The 22,295-nt window shown below is 40.3% G+C and overlaps 1 protein-coding gene across 6 annotated transcripts in view; it reads left to right on the forward strand.

The window, feature by feature from the left end:
- Nucleotides 1–22,295, forward strand: part of ANKRD27 (ankyrin repeat domain 27) — a 141,304-nt gene that overhangs the window by 13,779 nt on the left and 105,230 nt on the right. The window contains exons 4-10 of one of the 6 annotated variants that reach the window (XM_033940966.1): nucleotides 2,915–3,071; nucleotides 13,976–14,130; nucleotides 15,027–15,086; nucleotides 15,212–15,265; nucleotides 15,349–15,414; nucleotides 15,492–15,568; nucleotides 18,159–18,280. In XM_033940966.1, the coding sequence (XP_033796857.1) occupies nucleotides 2,915–3,071; nucleotides 13,976–14,130; nucleotides 15,027–15,086; nucleotides 15,212–15,265; nucleotides 15,349–15,414; nucleotides 15,492–15,568; nucleotides 18,159–18,280 (691 nt within the window). Of the gene's footprint in view, nucleotides 1–2,914; nucleotides 3,072–13,975; nucleotides 14,131–15,026; nucleotides 15,087–15,211; nucleotides 15,266–15,348; nucleotides 15,415–15,491; nucleotides 15,569–18,158; nucleotides 18,281–22,295 lie in introns of those variants that run through there. The other 5 variants (XM_033940967.1, XM_033940968.1, XM_033940970.1 and 2 more) reach the window with 5 other exon arrangements.

Raw genomic sequence — 22,295 nt, forward strand, 5'->3', positions numbered from 1 at the left:
TATGGGATCTAGGGTTTTGAGTGTGTTAAATCTTACGAAAATTACATTGCTTTCCAACACATGGACAAATACTGTTAGTGTGTTTCGTGTTTCAAAAAATTTTATGGTTTTAACATTAGAATTAATATTTAAGTTTGTGTTCCCTGTCTATATATTCTTCGTGTCTGCAAAGCCAATTGCCACTTTGCACTCATACTTCTAGAGGCGTTCGTTTTTTGAGAATCCCTGATTCTCTGACTTCTCTGATTTCTCTGACTTCCTTTTGGAACTCTTTACCTTTAATCTTTAGAACCGAGTTGAATTATTTAGTATTCAGTAAAATAATTGAAGACCATTTTATTTGGCAAGCATTTTTTTGTTTATGTTGGTTGTTTATAATCTGCATTGGATCCCGGTTGGAGGGTATAGTGGTAAATAAAGAGTTACATTGACATAAACACTGACTGGCTAGGAGGCTGCACAGATTCTTAAAGAATGACAACCTAATGTGTTAGTTCTCGATCTCCAATTGCTGGAGGGAGGGCATAACCCAAGCATCTGGAGGAACTCAAGGAAAAAAATTAGCAGGCAAGACTCAATTTATCCATCCTATCTTGAGCTTTCTCTGACTTTTAGGCAATAATTATGTTTATGTTATGCACATGTAAAGGAATTAGAGTGAAGGGATTAATGTATTTTGGTACAATGGGGTCAGTTTAAAATGGATAAAATCCTTCCTATCTTGACCCTTATTTTCATATAACCAAGTGGATCGACATAACAATTACAGTTCTCTGCACTTGCACCCTCTTTTACGAACGCATAGCGTGGGTTTTAGCGCCAACAGCAGCGGTAACTGCTCTGATGCTCCTAGGAATTCTATGAGCGTTGAAGCATAAGAACATAAGAAGTGCCGCAGCTGGGTCAGACCAGTGGTCCATCATGCCCAGCAGTCCGCTCACGTGGCGGCCCTTTGGTCAAAAACCAGCGCCCTAACTGAGACTAGCCCTACCAGCATACGTCCTTTTCAGCAAGAACTTGTCTAACTTTGTCTTGAATCCCTGGAGGGTGTTTTCCCCTATGACAGACTCCGGAAGAGCGTTCCAGTTTTCTACCACTCTCTGAGTGAAGAAGAACTTCCTTATGTTTGTACAGAATCGTTCTCCCCACTTTGGAGAGGGTGAACAACCTGTCTATCCCCTTCAGTACCTTGAATGTTTCGATCATGTCCCCTCTCAATCTCCTCTGTTTGAGGGAGAAGAGACCCAGCAATTACCGCCGGTGCTAAAATCCGCGCTATGCATTTGTAAAAGAGGGGGTTTGTAAGCTAAGAACCCAGCAATCATGTTATTTATTATTTTTATTTAAAAAATTTCTATACCATCTAGTACCTAGGCAGTTTACGGTATATCCACACACATAATGCCTAAAACAGTACAGAAGAGAGACAAATCATCAAAATTTAAGTTCACCGCTAATTCTCAATTGGGCCAAATCAGACCCTATAAAAAAGCGTTAACAGACAATTGTGTTTTGAGGAGTTTTCTAAAAGTTCCTCTGACAGCACATTTTCTTAGCTGCCCTACCAGGAACTCTGGAATTTTGAGGTACCAATAGATAGTGGTGGATGGCAGTTTTCTCTGTACTACTTCTGAGTTTTCATATAATTTATAGCCTTAATTTATTAATTAAAATTGCATCTTATCGATTTGTAAGCTTTGAGCTCAGTTAGATGTAATTACTGAGAGCTGCAAGTATAACAGCTATGTTGAGCCATGGACTTAGCAGGATTGCAACTCCTAGTGGTGAAAACCTTTACAAGGAAAGTATACTGGATAGGATGCTTGATGGCAGTTTCTCTATTTAAATTCTGGAGAGAAGTGTGGAGGAAAGCAATAAACAAAAATCTGGTGAAGGTCCTGGAAAGAGTGAATGAGACTCCAGTGGGGGAGGGCTGCAGAGAAGCAGTAAATGGGGTTCCTGGTATGGGACCACAATAAAATCTGTCCATTGAAATCTGGTAAGTGATATCTAATTATTTTGCTTTATCAGCAAAAAAAAAAAAAAAAATTTAAACCTTAAAGTAGTTCATCCCTCTTGCCTTCTGTAACAGTTATGTATTAGAACGTATATCATTTGTATTAGAATGTATATAATTTGTATTCAATGTTTTGTTTTGTTCTCCCCTTTTAAAATGTTATATGCATTGAAATATGATATTGCGTAGATAACAAATCTTAAAACTTGAAACTTGAACCGTGCTTCACATTCTTTGCCCACTTGTTAATTGCCTCAAAATTTTCTTACTCTTATAGTAGTCTCTGTCACACTATTCCTAACTTGGTCATTGCAATAAAAAACCTGAGATGGGGTGATGTGCTTGATAGCTTCTTCCAGCATCCTGTTCTACAGGTCTAAATCATGCCTACCAGATATTGCTCTTTTTTTTTTTAATTTCTTTATTCTTTTTCAAACTTATATCAAGTGCACAAAAAGAACAACATGAAATACTATCGTATAACACTTGAATATCATACATTATATTCTTAATATGTAAATTAATTAAAAACCCTCCCCCTCCCATCTTTCTATACAATCATTAAAACTATCATATTCCTTCAAAATTTCAATTTCGCTACATCTTATCTTCCAATCCCCCTACCCCCTATGTATATTATCAAAGAAAAATGATGCCTATTCACTACAAAAATCAAAATTGCTCTTAACAATCATCCTTAGCTTAGCTATCTTAAGTTGCAGAAGAACTAGTTTGGAAACTTAGCCAGAGACCTTTTACAAAAATATATGTAGACTAAAAGGACTTATATTCAGACCTCTTGTCCTACATGTGATTTCAGGTTTAAATGATAGAGAAACTACAGAAGGTTTTATTTAAATCTATTAGTATGACAATTTTTTTTATTATTATTTATAGGAGATTCATATACAAAGCAACTTGATAAAATTAGGTTCTGGTTTTGATTTTAACTGCTCAGTACCTGTCCTTTTTGAAGAAACATTCTACAATGAAAAAGAAGAAAGCTTCAGCATATTGTGTATAGCTCGCCCTCTGGAAAAGAATGAAAGTTCTGGTATGTAATGTTGGATGACAGATTTTCAAATTATATTGGTGCTTTATATAAATACTTGCAGAAGAGAGTAGAGGCCATTGAAATACAGAATGCCCTAACATTTTGCAAATGATTTAGATCAGGGGTGTCCAACCCGCGGCCCATGGGCCGCATGCGGCCCAGCAAGGGGTTTCGTGCAGCCCAACTTCTCCCTCCCTTCCTTCTGTGACTCTCTCCAGTGGGTATTTAGTTTTCTGGCCGGCTCCTTGCAAGCGATTCACGGCTGCTTCAAAAGCCTTCTCGCATTCCCTTCCTTCTTTGCCTCCCGGTGAGTGTTTATTTTATGGTCGGCTCCCTTGCTGCAATCCTCCACGTGCGGCGTTGGCTCCTCCCATGCGATCTGCGGTTGTGTCAGAAGCGTTCCCTCTGACGTCACGACGTCAGAGAGAATGCTTTCGAAGCAGCCGTGAATCGTGCTCGAGGAGCTGACGCCGCACGCGGAGGATTGCAACAAGGGAGCTGACCATAAAATAAACACTCGCCGGAGGCAAAGAAGGAAGGGAATGCGAGAAGGCTTTTGAAGCAGCTGTGAATCGCTCTCGAGGAGCCAATGCTGCACGCGGAGGACTGCAGCAAGGGAGCCCAATGCTGGACCTGCCAAGACAACCACCAACAGGAATGTTCTTAGAAACATAGAAACATAGAAAAGTGACGGCAGAAAAGGGCCATAGCCCATCAAGTCTGCCCACTCTAATCACCCACCCCCTCGACTTTACCCCTCTAGAGATCCCACATGTGTATCCCATTTACTTTTAAAATCTGGCACACTGGTTGCCTGAATCACCTGCAGTGGAAGTTCGTTCTAATGATCAACCACCCTTTCGGTGAAGAAATACTTCCTGGTGTCGCCATGAAATTTCCCTCCTCTGATTTTCAGCAGATGCCCTCTTGTGGCCGATGGTCCTTTAAGAAAGAAGATATCATCTTCCACCTCGATATGGCCTGTGATATATTTAAACGTCTCAATCATGTCTCCTCTCTCTACGTTCCTCGAGCGAGTACAGCTGCAATTTATTCAGCCTTTCCTCAAACGGGAGATCCCTAAGCCCCGAGACCATCCTGTTGGCCATTCTTTGAACCAACTCATCTCTCAGCACATCTTTTTGGTAATGTGGCCTCCAGAATGGAACACAATATTCCAGGTGAGGTCTCACCATGGATCTGTACAATGGCATGATGACTTCGGGCTTCCGGCTAACAAAGCTTCTGCAGATGCAACCCATCATTTGTCTAGCCTTGGATGAAGCCTTCTCTACCTGATTGGCAATTTTCATGTCTTCACTGATTATCACTCCTAAATCCCGTTCTGCTACAATCTTGGCTAAGGTCTCGGCATTTAGTGTGTAAGTTCTGCATGGATTTCTGCTGCCAAGGTGCATGACCTTACATTTTTTTGCATTGAAGCCAAGCTGCCAAGTTGAGGACCAATGTTCCAGTAGAAGTAGGTCTTGCTTCTTACTGTCGGGCAAAGTGCTTTTACCTACTATGTTGCAGAGTTTGGTGTCATCGGCGAACAATGTTATTCTATCTTTAAGCCCCTGAGTCAGATCACTTACAAATATGTTGAATAGGATCGGACCTAATACTGAGCCCTGCGGCACTCCACTGGTCACCGTTGAAGTTTTGGAGAGGGTACCGTTTACTATCACCCTCTGAAGTCTATTGCTTAGCCAAGAATGACAATGTGCCATGAACAAAGATTTTCCACAATCATGGATGGCTCTTTATATTTACCACAAAGGCAAAAAACAAAAACCTGAAACTGCTGCAAACTTAAATAGAAACCAAGCAAATTTGGCTAGTAATATGGGGAGAGGAGGACACCTCTTGCCATAAACTCCGGAAATTTGTGGATATTGAATGAAACAGTCACAATAAGATTTTTCTTCCATCTCCTTCTCTCCGGAGTTTATGGTGAGAGGTGTCCTCCTCTCCCCATATTACTAGCCAAATTTGCTTGGTTTCTTTATATTTATCACATATTAGATTACGAAATATGATGGTTCCCAAAAATACAAAGTACCATGCCTTGCACAATTAACACAACAGAAACAAGGGCTTTTTACAATACTGCTCTGAAGCAAAATCTCAATGCTGATTTATTCCATGCTTAAACATGGAGGAGGACCTGCTGTTGTATAAAATCCACTTCTACAAGTTATGTGGTATTTTTTTTTTTAAACTTAGAAGGAGGGAGGGGAGCATGAGCCATAGGATGGAAGAATAGAGGGAGTAAGGGAAAGAGATGCTGAGGTGAAGGAGAGAATAGAAAGGGTGTCTGTCTAGGGAAAGAGATGGTGCACATGGGGAGATGAAAAAAAGAGGAGAACTGTTGGGTAGAGAGAGGAGGGAGAGAGAGAGGATTATTGGACATGGTGGTGGGAGATGCATGGGCATGGAGAGAAGGGGGAGAACATACTGGGCCAAGGAAGCTTCTTGGACTTGTATTAAAAGAAGTGCTAGATTGGGCATGGGGGGGGAGAACTTATGGGGCCAGAAACAGAGCACAGAGAGAGATGGTGGGCAATGGTCTGAGAAGTTGGATCTGGGATGATGTAGAGGAAGAGGAAAAGAGATACTTGAAGGGAGAACTGTTGGGAAGAGAAAGGGAGAAATGGTGGACCTGGGGAAGGGAGGCAGGCAGGCAGGGGGAGAGATGGGATGGGGCAGTTGGGAAGAGAAAGGGAGAGAAGTTGGATCTGGGGATGGAAGGAAGGGAGGGATAAATGTTAGGCCTGTGAATGGAAGACAGAGAGATGCAGCATCTCTTTTTTTCCCCTCCATTTCATTGTTCAGCATCAAGGGAGGAGGGAAGAAGAAAAACAGAAAAGAGAGAGAGCAAAATGTTGGATCATGGGGATAGATGAGCAGAGATGGACCCATGGGAGGGCAGGAGGGAAGAGAGCTGGGATAAGAAGATGCTAGGAGATGGAAAGACAGGGAGTTATAGCCTGACCAGAGGAGAGAGGGAGGGGGATTCTTAAAGTGGTGAGCCATGTGGATGAGGTCAAAAGGGAGATGGCAAGATGAGTGAGAGAGCAGTGAGTACAGTGGTAGAAATGTAGTAATGGAGAGTAGATAGAAGGGAATAGGAGGCTGTGAAAGGAATGAAATGGAAAATAAGAGAGCTAGGGACTGAGAGAAGATGGAAAATTGAGAGGTAGCTCAACATTTTAAAAGAAAAAGGACGAGAAAAAAGGCAGATTTGAGTGGACAGAGGCAAAAAAGAAAAAGTTAAGAAAGCTGAAAAGGAAAAATCAATACGTTGGACAGGAGTAAGAAGGAAATGGAACGAGAGAAGAGGAGAAAAAAAATGGACAGCAGACACTGGAAAGAGAATTAGTTGAAGATGGAGAAAAAGTGATAAGAGAAACTGAGACCAAGATCATGGAAAAACAAAACATCCACACAACAAGGTAGAAAAATTGTTTTATTTTGAATTTATTAACTGGAATATATTAGCTTTGGGATATGTGAATCACAATTATTTTTGTATTCAGTGGCATAGTCGTATACAGCTGATTTTGGGGAAGGACTAGAGCCCAAAATTAGTGGATGGACACCAAAGATTCTCCCCACCTGAGTGCAATTTATAAATACTTGAGTTAGTGGGGATTCCCAAGCCCTGCCAACTGAAGACATCTTCCTCCAGTCTGGTAACTCAAAATCTCCAAGCTTTGCAGCCAATGGCAATATCCTCAAGCTGCCCCTGCTTTCATGCATGCATGAAAGCCAAGGGGGAGAGGGAATGCAGCAGCTCTGCAATATTGCTGCCAGCTGCAGAACTTGGGAAGTTGGAGGGGGAGGAGGTGGCCGTCTGTTGGTGAGGCTTGGGGATCCCTACTAGCTACAGCAGGGGAGACGTTCATTTTTAGGGAGCTTAAGCTCAAAGTAGGAGGCCAAAAAAGCAGTAATATTTACCCTGATTAAATGATCCTTCACATGCGCTGCTGACAGCTGATTTAACATCCCCGCTCTGATGAGGCTCACCTCTGAAGAGGCTCACCGTAGCTTTAATTGAAGTGAATGGGAGAACCAGGAGCGCATATCCCTGCTGATCAGAGGGGGGATGCGGAAGCCTGTGGCTGCTCCCACTATCAGCGGTGCACATGGAGGATCAGTCAGTCAGGTTAAGTATTACTGCTTTTTATGAAGGTTTATTGTTAGATATGTACATCTATATTAGTGAGTGCAAATTTGGGACCTGCTCAACCTTTTCTTTGCTCATCAGCTAGTGTTAGTGTTTGTGCAGCCCCAGAAATTTTTTTTTTCATCCAATGCGGGCCAGGAAAGCCAAAAGGTTGGACACCCCTGATTTAGATCATAGGTAGGCATGTCTGTTCTTAAAGAGCCACAGACAAGTGAGATTTTCAGAATATCCATTAAAAATATTCTTGTATTTGTATAGGTGCAGTTTTTGGGGGTTTTTAAATTTATAATCTGCTTTAATTCAAAGTGGTAACAAAAGATACACAATATAAACAATATACACAATATAGTCAACAAACATACTATACAGGCAGTCTCCAGGTTAAGAATGGACTCCCTTTTTTAAACCATTCTTAAGTTGCATTTGTATGTAACTCAGATCCTAGTATTCTTCCCACTTTTTCCTCCTCCTTCAGGCCCCTCTTGCATCCCTTTCTATCCATCCCACTGTTCCTTCTCCACCACCACATCCAACATTACTCCCTCTCACCTCTCTCTTCTCCATTCATCTCTATCTCACTCCTCTCCCACCACCATGTCCAATAATTCTCCCTCCCTCCCTATGCCCAACAATTCTCCTCTTTCTTCATCTCCATGTGCACCATCTCTTCCCTCTCAGACATCCAATTCACCCTTTCTATTCCCTCCCCCATCTCAGCATCTCTTTTCCTCACTCCCTCCAATCTTTCATCCTATGGCTCATGCTCCCCTCCCTCCCTCCATTCTGTGTCCTTAGTTCATACCCCTCCCTCCTTCTTTCCATCCTTTGTCGAAGTTTGTGCCCCAGAGTCCCAACACGCCCTCTCTCCATCCCTCCCTCCCTCCATTCTGTGCCCCAAGTACATGCCTCCCTCCAGTGGGTATTTTATCTTGTGGCCGGCTCCCTCCTTCTTCCAGCCACAGTCATTTTTCTGCACAAAGCCACGGGCAGTTGCTCTTACACATGTCCTGCAGCTGAGCCAGAAGTCTTCCCTCTGAGGTCAGAGGAAGTTCCTCCCACATCGGAGGGAAACTTCCGGCTCAGCAGCAGGATATACGTAGGAGCCATTGCCCATGGCTTTGTGCAGGGAAATGACTATGGCTGGAAGGAGGAGAGATCTGGCCAGAGACAGGCACGTACTTGGGGCAGAGAATGGAGGGAGGGGGAGCGACGTGTTGGGACACCGAAGGTAGAGCAGGACTCCCCCCCTGTTCATAAGTGAGTTCGACATAAGTTGGATGATCATAAAACGGGGACTGTCTGTATCAACATAAAACCAACATACAATCCTAAAAACATAACATAAAAATTCCTAATCAAAGTACAGCATAAAAGCACAACCTCCCCATAACTGTAAAATCAGTTTCAACCCAGATATTTCATTTGGTAGAATAAACAGTGTTTCGGTAGCTTTTTTTAAATATGCTTATATTTTCCTGGCTCCTGACACATAGTTGGAATTTATTGCATTCCTTGGGTCCTATGAAGTCTAAGAACATATTTTGTTTGCATGTTCGTGGTATCAACTATCTAGAGTTGCTTATTTCTTTGAATTGAACTACAAATGGCTCATTTTTATTTTATTGATACAAGAAGTACATTTAAAAAAAAAAAAAAAGATTTGAGTAGAAGTCAAAAAACCATCAGCAAAGATTTTTTTGAACCGCGAAGATCCACACCTAGATTGAGGGATCACTGATTTTGCTAATAGAAGACTCTCACTGCACTGATTAACGGACCATTGTATATAAAACCAGTGAACCTGGAATACAACTGATTTTTACTCAGATTTTGGAAATATAATCGTAGGTCCAGTCCGCTTCTAATTTTTTTTTTTTTAATGAAGTTATAAAAAATAGTAGATAGCTATGAGAAATTCATGTTTGATTGTACATCTACAGTTCTATCCACATCAAGATGTTCTTATAAGATATAAGATATAGGTGGGGTGGGATTGGGATTGGGAATTATGATATTTGATAATTGATTTATTGTTAATGGATGGGGTGGGAAGGGATTCTTTTATACTTTAATGATTATAAGTAAGATTGTCAAGTGATTTGTAAAAATTATTTTGATTGATTATTGTAAGAGATGAAAATGAATAAAGATTTACAAAAAAAAAAAGATGTTCTTATCAGGATATCCATATCAAAATTCTCTCCAGGATATTCAGTGTAGGATAATGTGCCTCGGGGACTAAATGGGACTTTCAGCACTTTATAGATGTGCTCTGTCCACCATGTTTTCTTCTAGAATAGAAAATGTACAGCACATCGGTTAATATAGCAGCAATACATCAGCTAGTACATTTCCTGCTTCTTGTTCATTAGTTGAAAGGGTGATTAATTAAATTTACATTTAATTATTTGTATCTCGCAAAACAAATAACTCGGTTGTTTTGCTCAAAAATACAAATAGTACCATGCTATGCCACTTTATTTCTATATTTATACCATGTAGATCAGTGGTTCCCAAACCTGTCCTGGGGGACCCCCAACCAGTCAGGTTTTCAAGATATCCCTAATGAATATGCATGAGAGAGATTTGCACACCTGTCACTTCCATTATATGTAAATCTCTCTCATGCATATTCATTAGGGATATCTTGAAAACCTGACTGGCTGGGGGGTCTCCCAGGACAGTTTTGGGAACCACTGATGTAGATGAACCATATCTAATCTTAAGCTTATATATTGCATTCTTGGTTTATCAAAAGACCAACGAGAATACTTTATAGCATTCAGAGAGAAAATCCAATATTCTTCCTTTGGTTTGTAAAAGCTGTAGACAACAATCAGTTTCCAGTCTTAAGGTAGAGGGGTAAGGATTAGGAGACTCTCTTGTAGATTGTAGTACATTTTATAAGAGAGATGTGTGATTTTATTTATAGTCAAACTTATAATACCTAGGTACAACTTTTGATTTTTGTTCATAAGATCTAAAATGTAATATGCAACTATCCAGGACTTTGTAAAAATGGGGGTGAGGGAAGGTATGCTTATATCTATATAACTATTGTTCCCTCTAAGGTAAGTAGGGGGAGTCTACCTACAATCCTGCCAGTAAGAAGTTCTGGGGCAGACAAGCTCTGCAAGGCTGAGGCACCCTGCCAGTCTCCTAGCCGTTAAGAATACAATATTGAAGCACCCCCCCCCCAATGGCAGCAATGCAATTGGAAGACTCCTGCTCAGCTTAGAGGGAACTGTATATAACTTCCAAATATAGTAACATAGTAACATAGTAGATGACGGCAGATAAAGACCCGAATGGTCCATCCAATCTGCCCAACCTGATTCAATTTAAATTATTATTTTATTTTTTTTTTCTTCTTAGCTATTTCTGGGCGAGAATCCAAAGCTTTACCCGGTACTGTGCTTGGGTTCCAACTGCCGAAATCTCTGTTAAGACTTACTCCAGCCCATCTACACCCTCCCAGCCATTGAAGTCCTCCCCTGCCCATCCTCCTCCAAACGGCCATGCACAGACACAGACCGTACAAGTCACTAGAGTATTTGTTATATAAACATGTTCCCCTCCCCCCAAAAAAACCCCAACAAATAACAAAATAAATAGATAAAAAAATGAATAGTGATCTTAATGAAAATAACAAGGTTGACAAACCAAGAGAATATTTAGCTTGTGACCATTGTTAGTTAACGATAAATGATTCTGAAATAGGGAGCGTTTCTAATCTTAATTCATTCTTAGTAATCATGGAATCTTCAATAAATTGACTTTTTCTAGTTCAGATGGAACTACCTATTTTGCAATCCCCTCATAATAATCTTCAGTCCTTGAACTATGTTTCGCTATTGCTGCTTCAGGAAGATATGCAGCTAATCGTTGGTTACAAAAAAATGAACAAATCACCTTCTTTGAAACACTGTTAAACATTCAGCTAATCCTAACAACTTGTTTTTAGAGTTAAGACAATATATGTTGCATCAACCATCAACACTTCTAACAATCAAAGCTCTTCATAGCAAAGAACTTGCTTCAAAAAGACATGGAGGGACATTTTCAATAGTGCGTCTAAGTCCAACTTTGGGCGTTTCTCGCAAGACATCCAGAAGTTGGGGTGGGAAAGTATCTATTTTCAAAATCGCTAAACATCCAAATGTTTATTTAGAAAATTAACTATTTGGACGTTTTGGTCCTTAAGACGTCCAACATTTTTGGCCATTTTCAAATACAAAAATGACCTTTATTCAAAACTTCCAAATCAAGCCCATTTCACTTTGGAGGGACCAGCATCTTAATGGACTGGCCATGGAGACATCCCAACAGAAGTGAGCCATCTTAATGTGAGCTTCACATAAAGGGTGCCAGGTACATATTTCACCAGAACCCCCTTTCAGTGTACGGTGAGCCCTCCAAATGCCCCCAAAACCTACAGTATCCACCTATCACCCCAATAGCTCTTTTGGCTACAAGTGTCATCTATATGGCAGTACAGTAGGTTTTGGGTGTGTTTTTGTGGGCTCACACTTCACCATAAATGTAGTGGTTAGAGTGGCTTATGGGACTTGCTTCTCCTCTCCTATGGTACACTAGCACACCCACCAGGCTACTTAAGACACCTGTGTGTAGGTCTACTAGGCTTTCCTATACCAGGTGCTTCTGTTCTGGAGATAGGTATGTACTTTTGTATTCTGATCTTTTGTGGGGTGTGAGGGGGACAGTGAGCTCAGGGGAAGTGTGTGTGGGGGGGTCTTTTACTTTATCTCTGCAGTGGTTATGTGGTCACTTTAGGTACCTTTTTAACATTTGTACCCTTTTTAAAGCAGATATAACTCAAAACATATACGTTCCATCCAAGATGTCTGCCAAAACATTCAATTATCCTTCCAGGATGTCCAAGTCTAAACCTTCCCAAAGTCCCCCCTAAACGCCACCCATAACACTCCTCCCAACACGCCCCTTTGCGCTTTGGACACACAGTGGCTTAGAAGTCTTACTGGATGTTCAGAATGTTACATTACATTACATTAGGGATTTCTATTCCGCCTGTGCCTTGCGGTTCTAGGCGGATTACAATATAGAAGATATCTGGGCAATTCCAGTAGAATTACATTTCAGGATAAGAGTAAGTTACAGGAACAGTAAAGAATTATGATACTTCAATTTCACAGAAGATAATACATATCACAGAAGATAATACATATAACAGAAGATAATACATATCACAGAAGGTAATACATATCAACTGAATCAAGTTAAATCGGGTGTAGTGTAAAAGAGTTACAGTACATTCTAGATCACAGACAAAGAGATACTATAGGTGGGTGTTTCCAAAGGCGTTGATTGGGAACTCATTGGATGGTGGTTAGAGTGATGGGAGATATTTTTTGAACAGTAGTGTTTTTATTTCTTTACGGAACTCTTTTATGTCTGTTGTTTTGGTCAGTAGTTTTGAGATGTCAGCGTCAATTTTAGCTGCCTGTGTCCCCAGAAGGTTGTCGTAAAGTTTCTTACGACGAGTACCGTTGAGAGGTGGGTAGGTGAAAAGGTTCTGTGTTCTCCTTCTTCTGGGTGAGAGGTAGTAGTGAAAACGGTTGTTTAGGTAACTGGGTGCCGTGCCGTGGGTTACTTTGAAAATGAGACAGTAGAGTTTGAATTGTGTTCTTGCTTTTATTGGTAGCCAGTGAGATTCTAAGTATGCATTGGTAATGTGGTCGTGTTTGCTGAGTGAGTATATGAGTCTGAGGGCTGTGTTCTGGATGGTCTGTAGTTTTTTTATTGTGTTGGTAGGGCAAGGTAAGTAAAGACTGTTGCAGTAGTCTACAATACTTAGCACAAGGGATTGGACAATGATCCTGAATTGGTCTTTATTAAAGAATTTTCTGATTTTTCTTAGATTTCGCATTGTGAAGAATGCTTTTTGGGTGATTTTATGGATTTGTGTTTGCATTGTGCAGCATCTGTCTAAATGTATACCTAAATGTTGGTTTCAAAAATTGGTAGTTGTACGTCTTGTTGATTAGGACGTCCAAGTGTCGACTTAGGCAGGTTTTTGGACATCTGGATGTTTTGATTATGAGCCCCATAGTTTCACCCTTATAAACCAAGGGATTTCCATAAGTAAGGTACTTCCATTTGATACTGATTTTTAAAGTTAGTCATGCAGAATCGGTCAGTCACAATACAGATGAACAGGCATGTTTAAAAGAGGTGACAGTCTAGAAAAAAATATTTGACCAAATACGAATACCAATTGCAATAATGGGCATTGAGCTTTAACATAACAAATAATAAAAGAAGCAATGTGAAATCAGAGAGGAGTCCCGGATTATTCATATTTGAATTTAAATCGCTATTCGGCCAAATACGAATAATGTATTCTGGACAAAATTGAATATCAATATTCAGTACCGTCTTATTTAGGCCCCCTTTTACTTAACTGCGCTGGGAGCCGCGCTGAATGGCACATACTGTTCCTGACGCTCAGAGTTCCTATGAGCGTCAGGAGCAGCGCGGTAGTAAAAGGGAGCATTAATGTTTTATGAATTAGTTTTTTTTTATAAAGAATGGTATGAAAAATCTTATGATTATCATTAATAAGTAAAGAAACTCACAGAAGTCTGCCTCTTAATTTATTTTGATGTTAATGTTAGGTAATTAAGCATTCATTTCATATGCATTTGACAACATAAATGATTTGTTTTCATTTCAGAAGAATCTTCAACTGCATCATCTTGTTACTTTCTCAAAACAGTAGAAGATGTGAAGGAAATTATAGGGAAATACAATGAAAAATTTGACAAAAACATCGCATCCTTCCACGGTACACTTAAGGAATATGAAAGAAAGAGTCTGAGAAATTATATGGTACATTGAAAGTTATAATTTGGGGATTATTCAGTCAATACAGTTATATTTTATTTAACAGTTTCTAATGCCAATCTTTTGAAGCGGTAAGTGGATGATTGTGTAGATTTCATAGGAAGTTGCCACCAGACTGCTAAAATGTTTTGCTGTTTCTTTTGAGGTCTAGTATTTATGCTGTTTGGTTTCTTACCTTTATGGCATGAAGAATTTAGTTTGAGAATTTGGCAAGCATCTGAAACAATTTCTTTATTTTAGAGCAGTGTGTCGTTAACTTTTTAAGCTGCTGGCACACTAATCTTCAGGCTGCAGCTGGAGGGCATCCAGAAATGCGCGGACGTCAATGTGATGACATCATGCGCATGTGTGACATCACATCAATGTCCACGCATGCGTGGATGTTCTCCAGCCACAGCCCTGAGCCTCCTATTACCGCCAGTGTGGGGGGTGCTGTAGAAGGAGAGGAGGAGAAGGAGCAGAGGAGAGGCGCATCCTGTGAGAGGCACATCCTGTAAGCAGTCAGTTGGCATCTTGGGGCACACAGTTTGCGATGCACTGTTTTAGAGTATGGTTTTTCACCGTTTCTGCTGCACAAGTTCAGCCTTGCCCTTGTGATTTAATTTATTCCTTCTTCAAGAGAACATCTGTTGCAATTATCTGCTGATGGGTTTTACCTACCATCCTTGCTATGATGATTATAAAATGTGTGCACTTGGGCCCTGACCTTGTTCTGCTTTTAGGAATAAGGAAGTCTACTTGAACAGATGGCTTAGATTATTAGGAAATATATTGTGTGTTTGATGTGATGGATTCTAAAAAGATCTTGCAGTCTATGAAGCACTGAAAAAGATTTATTTCTGAATCCCATATCTTGTGATTTTTTTTTTTTTTTATTTAAGGATTCTGTTAATGCACTTTACACCAAATGTCTTCAGCAATTGTTAAAAGACTCTCACTTGGTAAGTTGTTTTTTTAAAAAAAAATATTTTGAATATACTACTATACTTTTATGTATTGCTATATTCTATCCTTGAAATACAGCTATATATCTATTTATCCTACGTACTAATTTTGTATTATTTAGAAAATCATAGCAAAGCAGGAGCCTCAGATGAACTTGATTAAACAAGCAGTAGAGGTAAGAAATAAGAATATTTATGCCAAGTTCAACATTTTTATAAACATGTATAATAATTTTAGCTTATCCTGCTTGTTTCACAGATGTATATACACCATGGTATTCACGATCTAATATTTAAGTATGTGGGAACTATTGAGGCTGCTGAGGTAGGTATTGAATGCTGTTGACCTCATGTTTTTTGAAGTTGTTTTGCAGTATTCAGTATATTTGTTTATTTTTGCAGGATGCTTCATTTAACAAAATTACAAGAAGCCTGCAAGATATCCAGCAAAAAGACATAGGAGTTAAACCTGAGTTTAGGTGAGATGCATATTTATGTGGATAGGCCATGATGAAAGGGGGTCATTGGTCAATCTTGCTTCTTATGCAGCTAACTCCCCATTTAATAATGTAATAAACAGTGGCAGATAAAAGCCAGTTTGGCCCATCCAGGCTACCCATTTGTTATCCTTCCTCTGGTTTTTGCCATCTTTGTTAGCTGAGCTTACAAATTAATTTACTTCTGTTTCAGGCTATAATACAGCCTACTTTGTGCACCAGTTTTTCACCCAGCATTGTCATAAGAACATAAGCAGTGCCTCTGCTGGGTCAGACCAGAGGTCCATCGTGGCCAGGAGTCCGCTCACGCAGCAGCCCAACAGGTCCAGGACCTGTGTAGCAATCCTTTATCTATACCCCTCTATCCCCTTTTCCTTCAGAAAATTGTCCAATCCCTTCTTGAACCCCAATACCGTACTCTGCCCTAACACACCCTCTGAAAGCGAATTCCATGTATCCACCACCCGCTGGGTGAAGAAGCATTTCCCAGCATTGGTTTTGAATCTGTCCCCTTTCAACTTTTCCGAATGCCCTCTCGTTCTTGTAGTTTTTGAAAGTTTGAAGACTCTGTCCCTCTCCACTTTCTCTATGCCCTTCATGATCTTATAGGTCTCAATCATTTCCCCTCTAAGTCTCCTCTTCTCCAGGAAAAAGAGCCCCAGTTTCTCCAATCTTTCAGTGTATGAAAGGTTTTCCATCCCTTTTATCAAAAGTGTCACTCTCTTCTCCTACCACATCTGACCCAAGCTTGTCTACCACTTCTACATGAAGGCTACATCTGACCTTGTCAACTCTTTTTGTTTGAATCTTAATCCAATACCCTGATCTCCTTTCTTATCATAAGTTCTGCAATAATTTCACACGACCAAAATTAGTGAGGTCACAAACCAAATAAACATGGGCACGCCTTCATACCAAATTAGCGTTCCATTTTGGAAGTCTTAATACAGCCATATCACTACTATATAAGCTTACTCTAATACCTTTTTGAAAGCAGTTTTATCATTGCTGTCTAAGTTAATTAAAAAGAAGGGGTACAAATTAGTCTATCATATGCCTCAGCTTTTTAAGTCTTTCCTGATCCATAGGCAGAAAGCCTCTGAGCACTTTTCTATTAACTCCTGAAGCCAGCTTTACTAAAAGGTACTACAGCCACGTTTAATAGTGCAGTTAACATGCTTTATTTACTGTAGGCTCTGTTTCAGATGGTTTGTTAATAACATTCATTAAATGCAGTAGCTCATGATAACATAGTAATGCAGTTTAGAAGATCAAATATACAGTTTTGATTTATTCAGTTGTACGTTACATACATCTCCTCCCAAAATACTACTTCACTGAACTTCAATTATTTCTTTGCATATGTACAGGCAATCCCCTTCTTACGAACATCCGACTTACATCAGACTCGTAATTATGAACGGGGTCCTCATTCTACCTTCGATATAACAACGTGCCCCTCTTCCTCCCTCTCTACTTTCATTCTGTGTCCGAAGTTCGTGCCTCCCTCCCACGGGTGTTTACCTTTTTCTGGCCCGCTCCCTCCTCCTTCAGCTGCAGTCGCTTCTCTTCACAATGCTGCGGGCAGCAGCTCCTATGCAGGCCCACGGCTGACCTGGAAACCTTCTCTCTGACATTGGGAATTTCCTCCGATGTTGGAGGGAAGGCCTCTGGGTCAGCCACAGGCCATGCATAGGAGCCGCTGCCTGTGGCTTTGTGAGGATCAGTGACTGTGGCTGTAAGGAGGAAGCCGGCCAGAAGAAGGTTGACACCCACGGGAGGGAGGCACGAACTTCAGACTCAGAATGGAGGGAGGGGGGAGTGGTGCGTTGGGACATGGGAGGGAGAGGTGCACTTTGGAACATGGGAATGAAGGAGCACAAACTCCGGACAAAGGTTGGAAAGAAGGAGGGAGGGGAATGAATGGAGGATGGGAGGGCAGCATGAACTTGGGCCATAGGATGGAAGAATGGAAGGCGTGAGGGAAAGAGATGCTGAGGTGGGGAGGGAAAGAAAGGTAGAATTGGGTATCTGAGTGAGAGGAAAGGAGAAATGGTGCACATGGGGAAATGAAGAAAGAGAATTGTTGGGCATAGGGTGGGAGAGAGAATTATTGGATGTGATGGGAAAGGAGTGAGGTAGAGATGCATGGGGAAGAGAAAGATGAAAGGGAGAAACGTTGGATATGGTGGTGGAGAAGGAACAGTGGGATGGATGGAAAGGGATGGAGAGGGGTCTCAAGGGAGTGGTAAATTTGGGAAGAATACATCCGAGTTACATACAAATTCAACTTAAGAACAGTTTTTTGTTTTTTTTTCTTTATTCATTTTCAATCTTACATCAAGTGTACAAACATTAAAACAATACAATTAAATACATCACTTGACAATCTTTCTATTTTATCTTATAATACATAAAACAGAACTCATTCTTAACCCAGAGACTGCCTGTACTTAGTTTTCTACCCATGGTTTTCTTTTACATTCAAGATTGCCTTAATATTTTTGATCAAAAGATGCTCTGATATAGCCATTTGTAGTTCATAACATTGTAATATCTGTTTCATTTGTAGCTTTAACATACCTCGTGCAAAGCGAGAATTGGGTCAGCTGAACAGATGTACTTCACCACAGCAGAAGCTGATTTGTCTGTGGAAGGTGGTGCAGATTATTATGCAGTCTCCGAGCCAAAGAGGTTTGTATTGCAGTAAACAAGCTGATCATGATTTATTAAGTTGAATCATTGTGCTTTGCTTCTTCTTGGCTTTTGAGAAACAAGAGACTCGCTTTTTATACATGCAATGACCCCTTGTTAAGATCACTACATAGGCTCCCAGTTTCTGCAAGAATACAAGTTAATCTACTTTGTTTTACATTTGGATTGTGGCCTTGATCCATGTTATCTTTAATCTTATTTATTCCTTCAGTTGAGATCTTAATCTTCTCATTATATTTTCTTAATAAAATCCAACTTCCTTCTATTACAGTCTTTAATAAGCTTTCTACTTGCCAACAAATGCTGATATTGGTTGCCCCTGAGATCTGGAATTCTGTTCTTCTGATTCTTAAGTTAGAAAGTGATTACTGGAGTTACAGAAAAATGCTGAAAATGTGGTTATGTACTAACATTTTTCTTGATTTGTCTGTTTTGCTTGCCAATTTGGAAGTGTATTATAACCCATCCTCAGCTTTTGGTGTAGACGGTCTATTAAAAACTGGATTATTAATCATTATTATATAGCTTACATGGTAGATGATTTATCTGTGTAATTTATTTGCCAACCTAAGGGCTATTTGGCTCACCCATTCTGTCCAGTTGTTGCCTTTTTCAGCCATAAGAGGTTGACCACCTTTTCAAAATCAGTTTTGTTGTCTTCACTGTTTTATCCTTTACCCTTCTAGGTAGATGATCTTACAGATTCTAAAATATAATCCAACTTCCATGCCCTTTTCTGTGTTCTGCTCAACCTCTTAACATTGTTCTTTTCATTGAGTTCTATCTGTCCCAAGCATTTTAAAAATGTGTCATTGCTGATTTCCATCACCTCTGATGGCAAAGCATTTTTGACTCTAAGTCAGTGTATTGCAAACTATGTGCCTTGGCACACGCCCGAGATTCCAGGTGTGCCGCAAGATGCTGGGGAGTAGGAGAGGCACTGGTGCCGGCTGACTGCCTGCAGAATGTGCCTCTAGCGGTGAGAGGCACATCCTGTAGACCACAGGTGTCAAAGTCGGTCCTCGAGGGCCAGAATCCAGTCGGGTTTTCAGGATTTCCCCAATGAATCTGCATGAGATCTATTTGCATGCACTGCTTTCAATGCATATTCATTGGGGAAATCCAGAAAACCCGACTGGATTCCGGCCCTCAAGGAGGGACTTTGACACCCCTGCTGTAGACAGTCAGCTGGCACCAGCGTATCTCCTTCTCTCTGCACATCTTCCCTTCCAGCACCTCCCAATGGCAGCACAGGGCCTGTCTGGAGGGCCTTTGCCCATGCACGGACGTTGACGCGATGACATCACGCATGCACGCGACGACATCCACGCACTTGATATCCGCGCCTTGAGCCGCAGCCACCATGTTTAGTGTGCTGCAGTTTGGAAAATCCCTCCAGGGATTCAAGACAAAGTTAGATAAGTTCCTGCTGAACCAGAACGTACGCAGGTAAGGCTAGACTCAGTTGGGCACTGGTCTTTGACCTAAGGGCCGCCGCGGGAGCAGACTGCTGGGCATGATGGACCACTGGTCTGACCCAGCAGCGGCAATTCTTATGTTCTTAAAGTCTGCGAGACACTACTCTAAGTAAAGCAGTACTCCTTTTTCTATGGAATGTTATACCCTCTTATAGTAGATGTTTATGCAAAATATCTTGGAAGATTATTGAAAGTGTTTCAGGGAGTTTCTGTTAAAAACTTACTGCTAGATTGAAGTGAATTAAGATTTAATGGAAATGTACTAAGTTGCATACCTAACATTTCAGTTTGTGTATACAGAATAATTCTCGCTAGTTAAAAATGAACAGTTCCGTTCTTAATTTGTAGCTGGTCTGGCTGTGGTTTGAAAGTTTTAAAAAGTGGAGCAAAAACAAGGAAAACAACTGCGGAACTGATGATCTTGATAGTCGTTATTAACTAGTTGTAGTATACATGATGCAATACATTGGCAACACAGTAAAAGAATTGTGGTATGGACCCAACACGACCCGTGTTTTGGTCACAAAAGACCCCCTTCTGGGGGGTCAATTGATTGCTAATTATATTCTTCCCCTCTCTACACGGTATTTGCTATGAAGGCAAACTGGGAAAATCCCTTCTCTTCAGAATCACAGGTCTTTGGAACAACCTTACTACCTCGCTGCGGAACCTGGGCTCCATCCAATTATTCCGCAAGCAACTAAAAACCTGGCTTTTCACTAAAATGTAATTCTATCCCCACTTACTCTTCTCTTTTATATATAAGTTCATGTAAACCTTTTTTTTTTCCTTCTCTTCCTATATTTTAAGTTCTTGTAAATTGTGTCGAGCTCCACATCTGTAGAGATGATGCGGTATATAAACTTAAGGTTTAGTTTAGTTTAGTAATAAGCAAAACAGTGCCGGAGCGGTTGCCAAACAAGCGATAACGCCGGGTAGCAAGAAAAAGTTGAATCATACCTACTACTTATGTACAAAAAGCTGTTAATTACTCTTTAATTGCAACTATTAAGATTATTAATGCATCTTAATGGAGGTGTTGTATATGGACATTGTATAACGTGTTTTATTTGCTTACATGTTGGTGTTTCAAATGATCTCCCCCCCCCCGACAGAAAATAGCCTCATTAGACGTTAATGTTAATAGGCAGTGTTGCTACTGTTTAATAGAAACTTGCACTGAACAGGATTCTAAACCAAAGAAGATGACTATTTACCGTATATACTCAAATATAAACTGATCTGACTATAAACCGAGGTGACCTTCCCCCCCCACCAAAAAAAAAAAAAAAGAAAGGAGGAAAAAAAAGGTTGACTCGAATATAAACTGAGATTAGAAACTGGGGTGATCCTGGTGAGCCAGTGTACAAAGACCAGACATCTTCGCCATAAGGTGGTTTTTTTTTTTGTTTGTTTGTTTTTATTTTAATATAATTTTTATTAACTTTTTTAAATAATACATCTTATACATAAATTACACATATCAATCAAAAACAAAGGAAATTGAATAACTTAATACAAATTTATACATAAAATAGAACATATACTAATAAACTAAAGTAAACATAAAATAAAACAAAAATACACACAAGAGCTTCAGAATCTTTAATCAGAAACAAAGGAGTCTCATTTAACTATAATAGGTTTCTACAAAAATCATGTAGTGGGGTCCAATAACAAAGTTATTAAATTTGAAAGCTATCACTTCTTCATATTTCCTAATCATACACAAGTGATTCCACCATTCGTGAAAATTGAGATTGGAGTTATCTTTCCAATTGCAGGCAATATGATGGATAGCCAGAGCAATACGTTTTAACATTATTTTTTAACTTTAAATATTTTTATTAGTGCAAAACCCCTGAGGAAGGGGATTTTGATCTTCAAAAGTTAGTAAAAAATGTATTAAAATTAGTCCAATAAAAAGATTACCTTATTTCCATTTTCTGTTTACCAGAATAAATGTTTATCAATACAGCTACAATACTACTTTATTCTAAATCAACAACAAAAAATTGTCTACCTTTTTGTAAGCTCTGGTTTCTGCTTTCCTCATCTTCTCTTCACTCCCCATTCAATCCAGTGTCCTCCCTCTTTCTCTGTTTCTTCCATTTTTCTCTGTCTCCTCTCCCTCCCCCCATGCTCTGGTATATCTCTGGTCTCCTTTCCTTCCTTCCTTCCCACCCACCGCAACTCACCCTATGGACTGACATCTGCTTCCTTTCCCCATACCCTGGGATCTCTCTCCTCTTTTATCCCTCTCCCTCCATGCATCTCTCTTTTCCGTCCCTCCCTCCCTTTCTGATAGTTTAGCATAGCAGTCTCTTTCCCTCCCCCCTGCCCTGGCATATCTCTCCTCCTTTCCATCTCTCCCTCCCCCTCCATGCTTTGGTATCTCCTCTCTTTCCTTTCCCTCCCTCCCTCCCTCCCTCCTTGGTCTGGCATCTCTGTCTCTTTCCATCCCCCCATGCCCTGGCATCTCTTTCTCCCCCTCCATGGCCTGGCATCTCCTTCCC

This window comes from Geotrypetes seraphini, chromosome 4 (assembly GCF_902459505.1).
Source record: "Geotrypetes seraphini chromosome 4, aGeoSer1.1, whole genome shotgun sequence".
Lineage (NCBI taxonomy): Eukaryota > Metazoa > Chordata > Amphibia > Gymnophiona > Dermophiidae > Geotrypetes > Geotrypetes seraphini.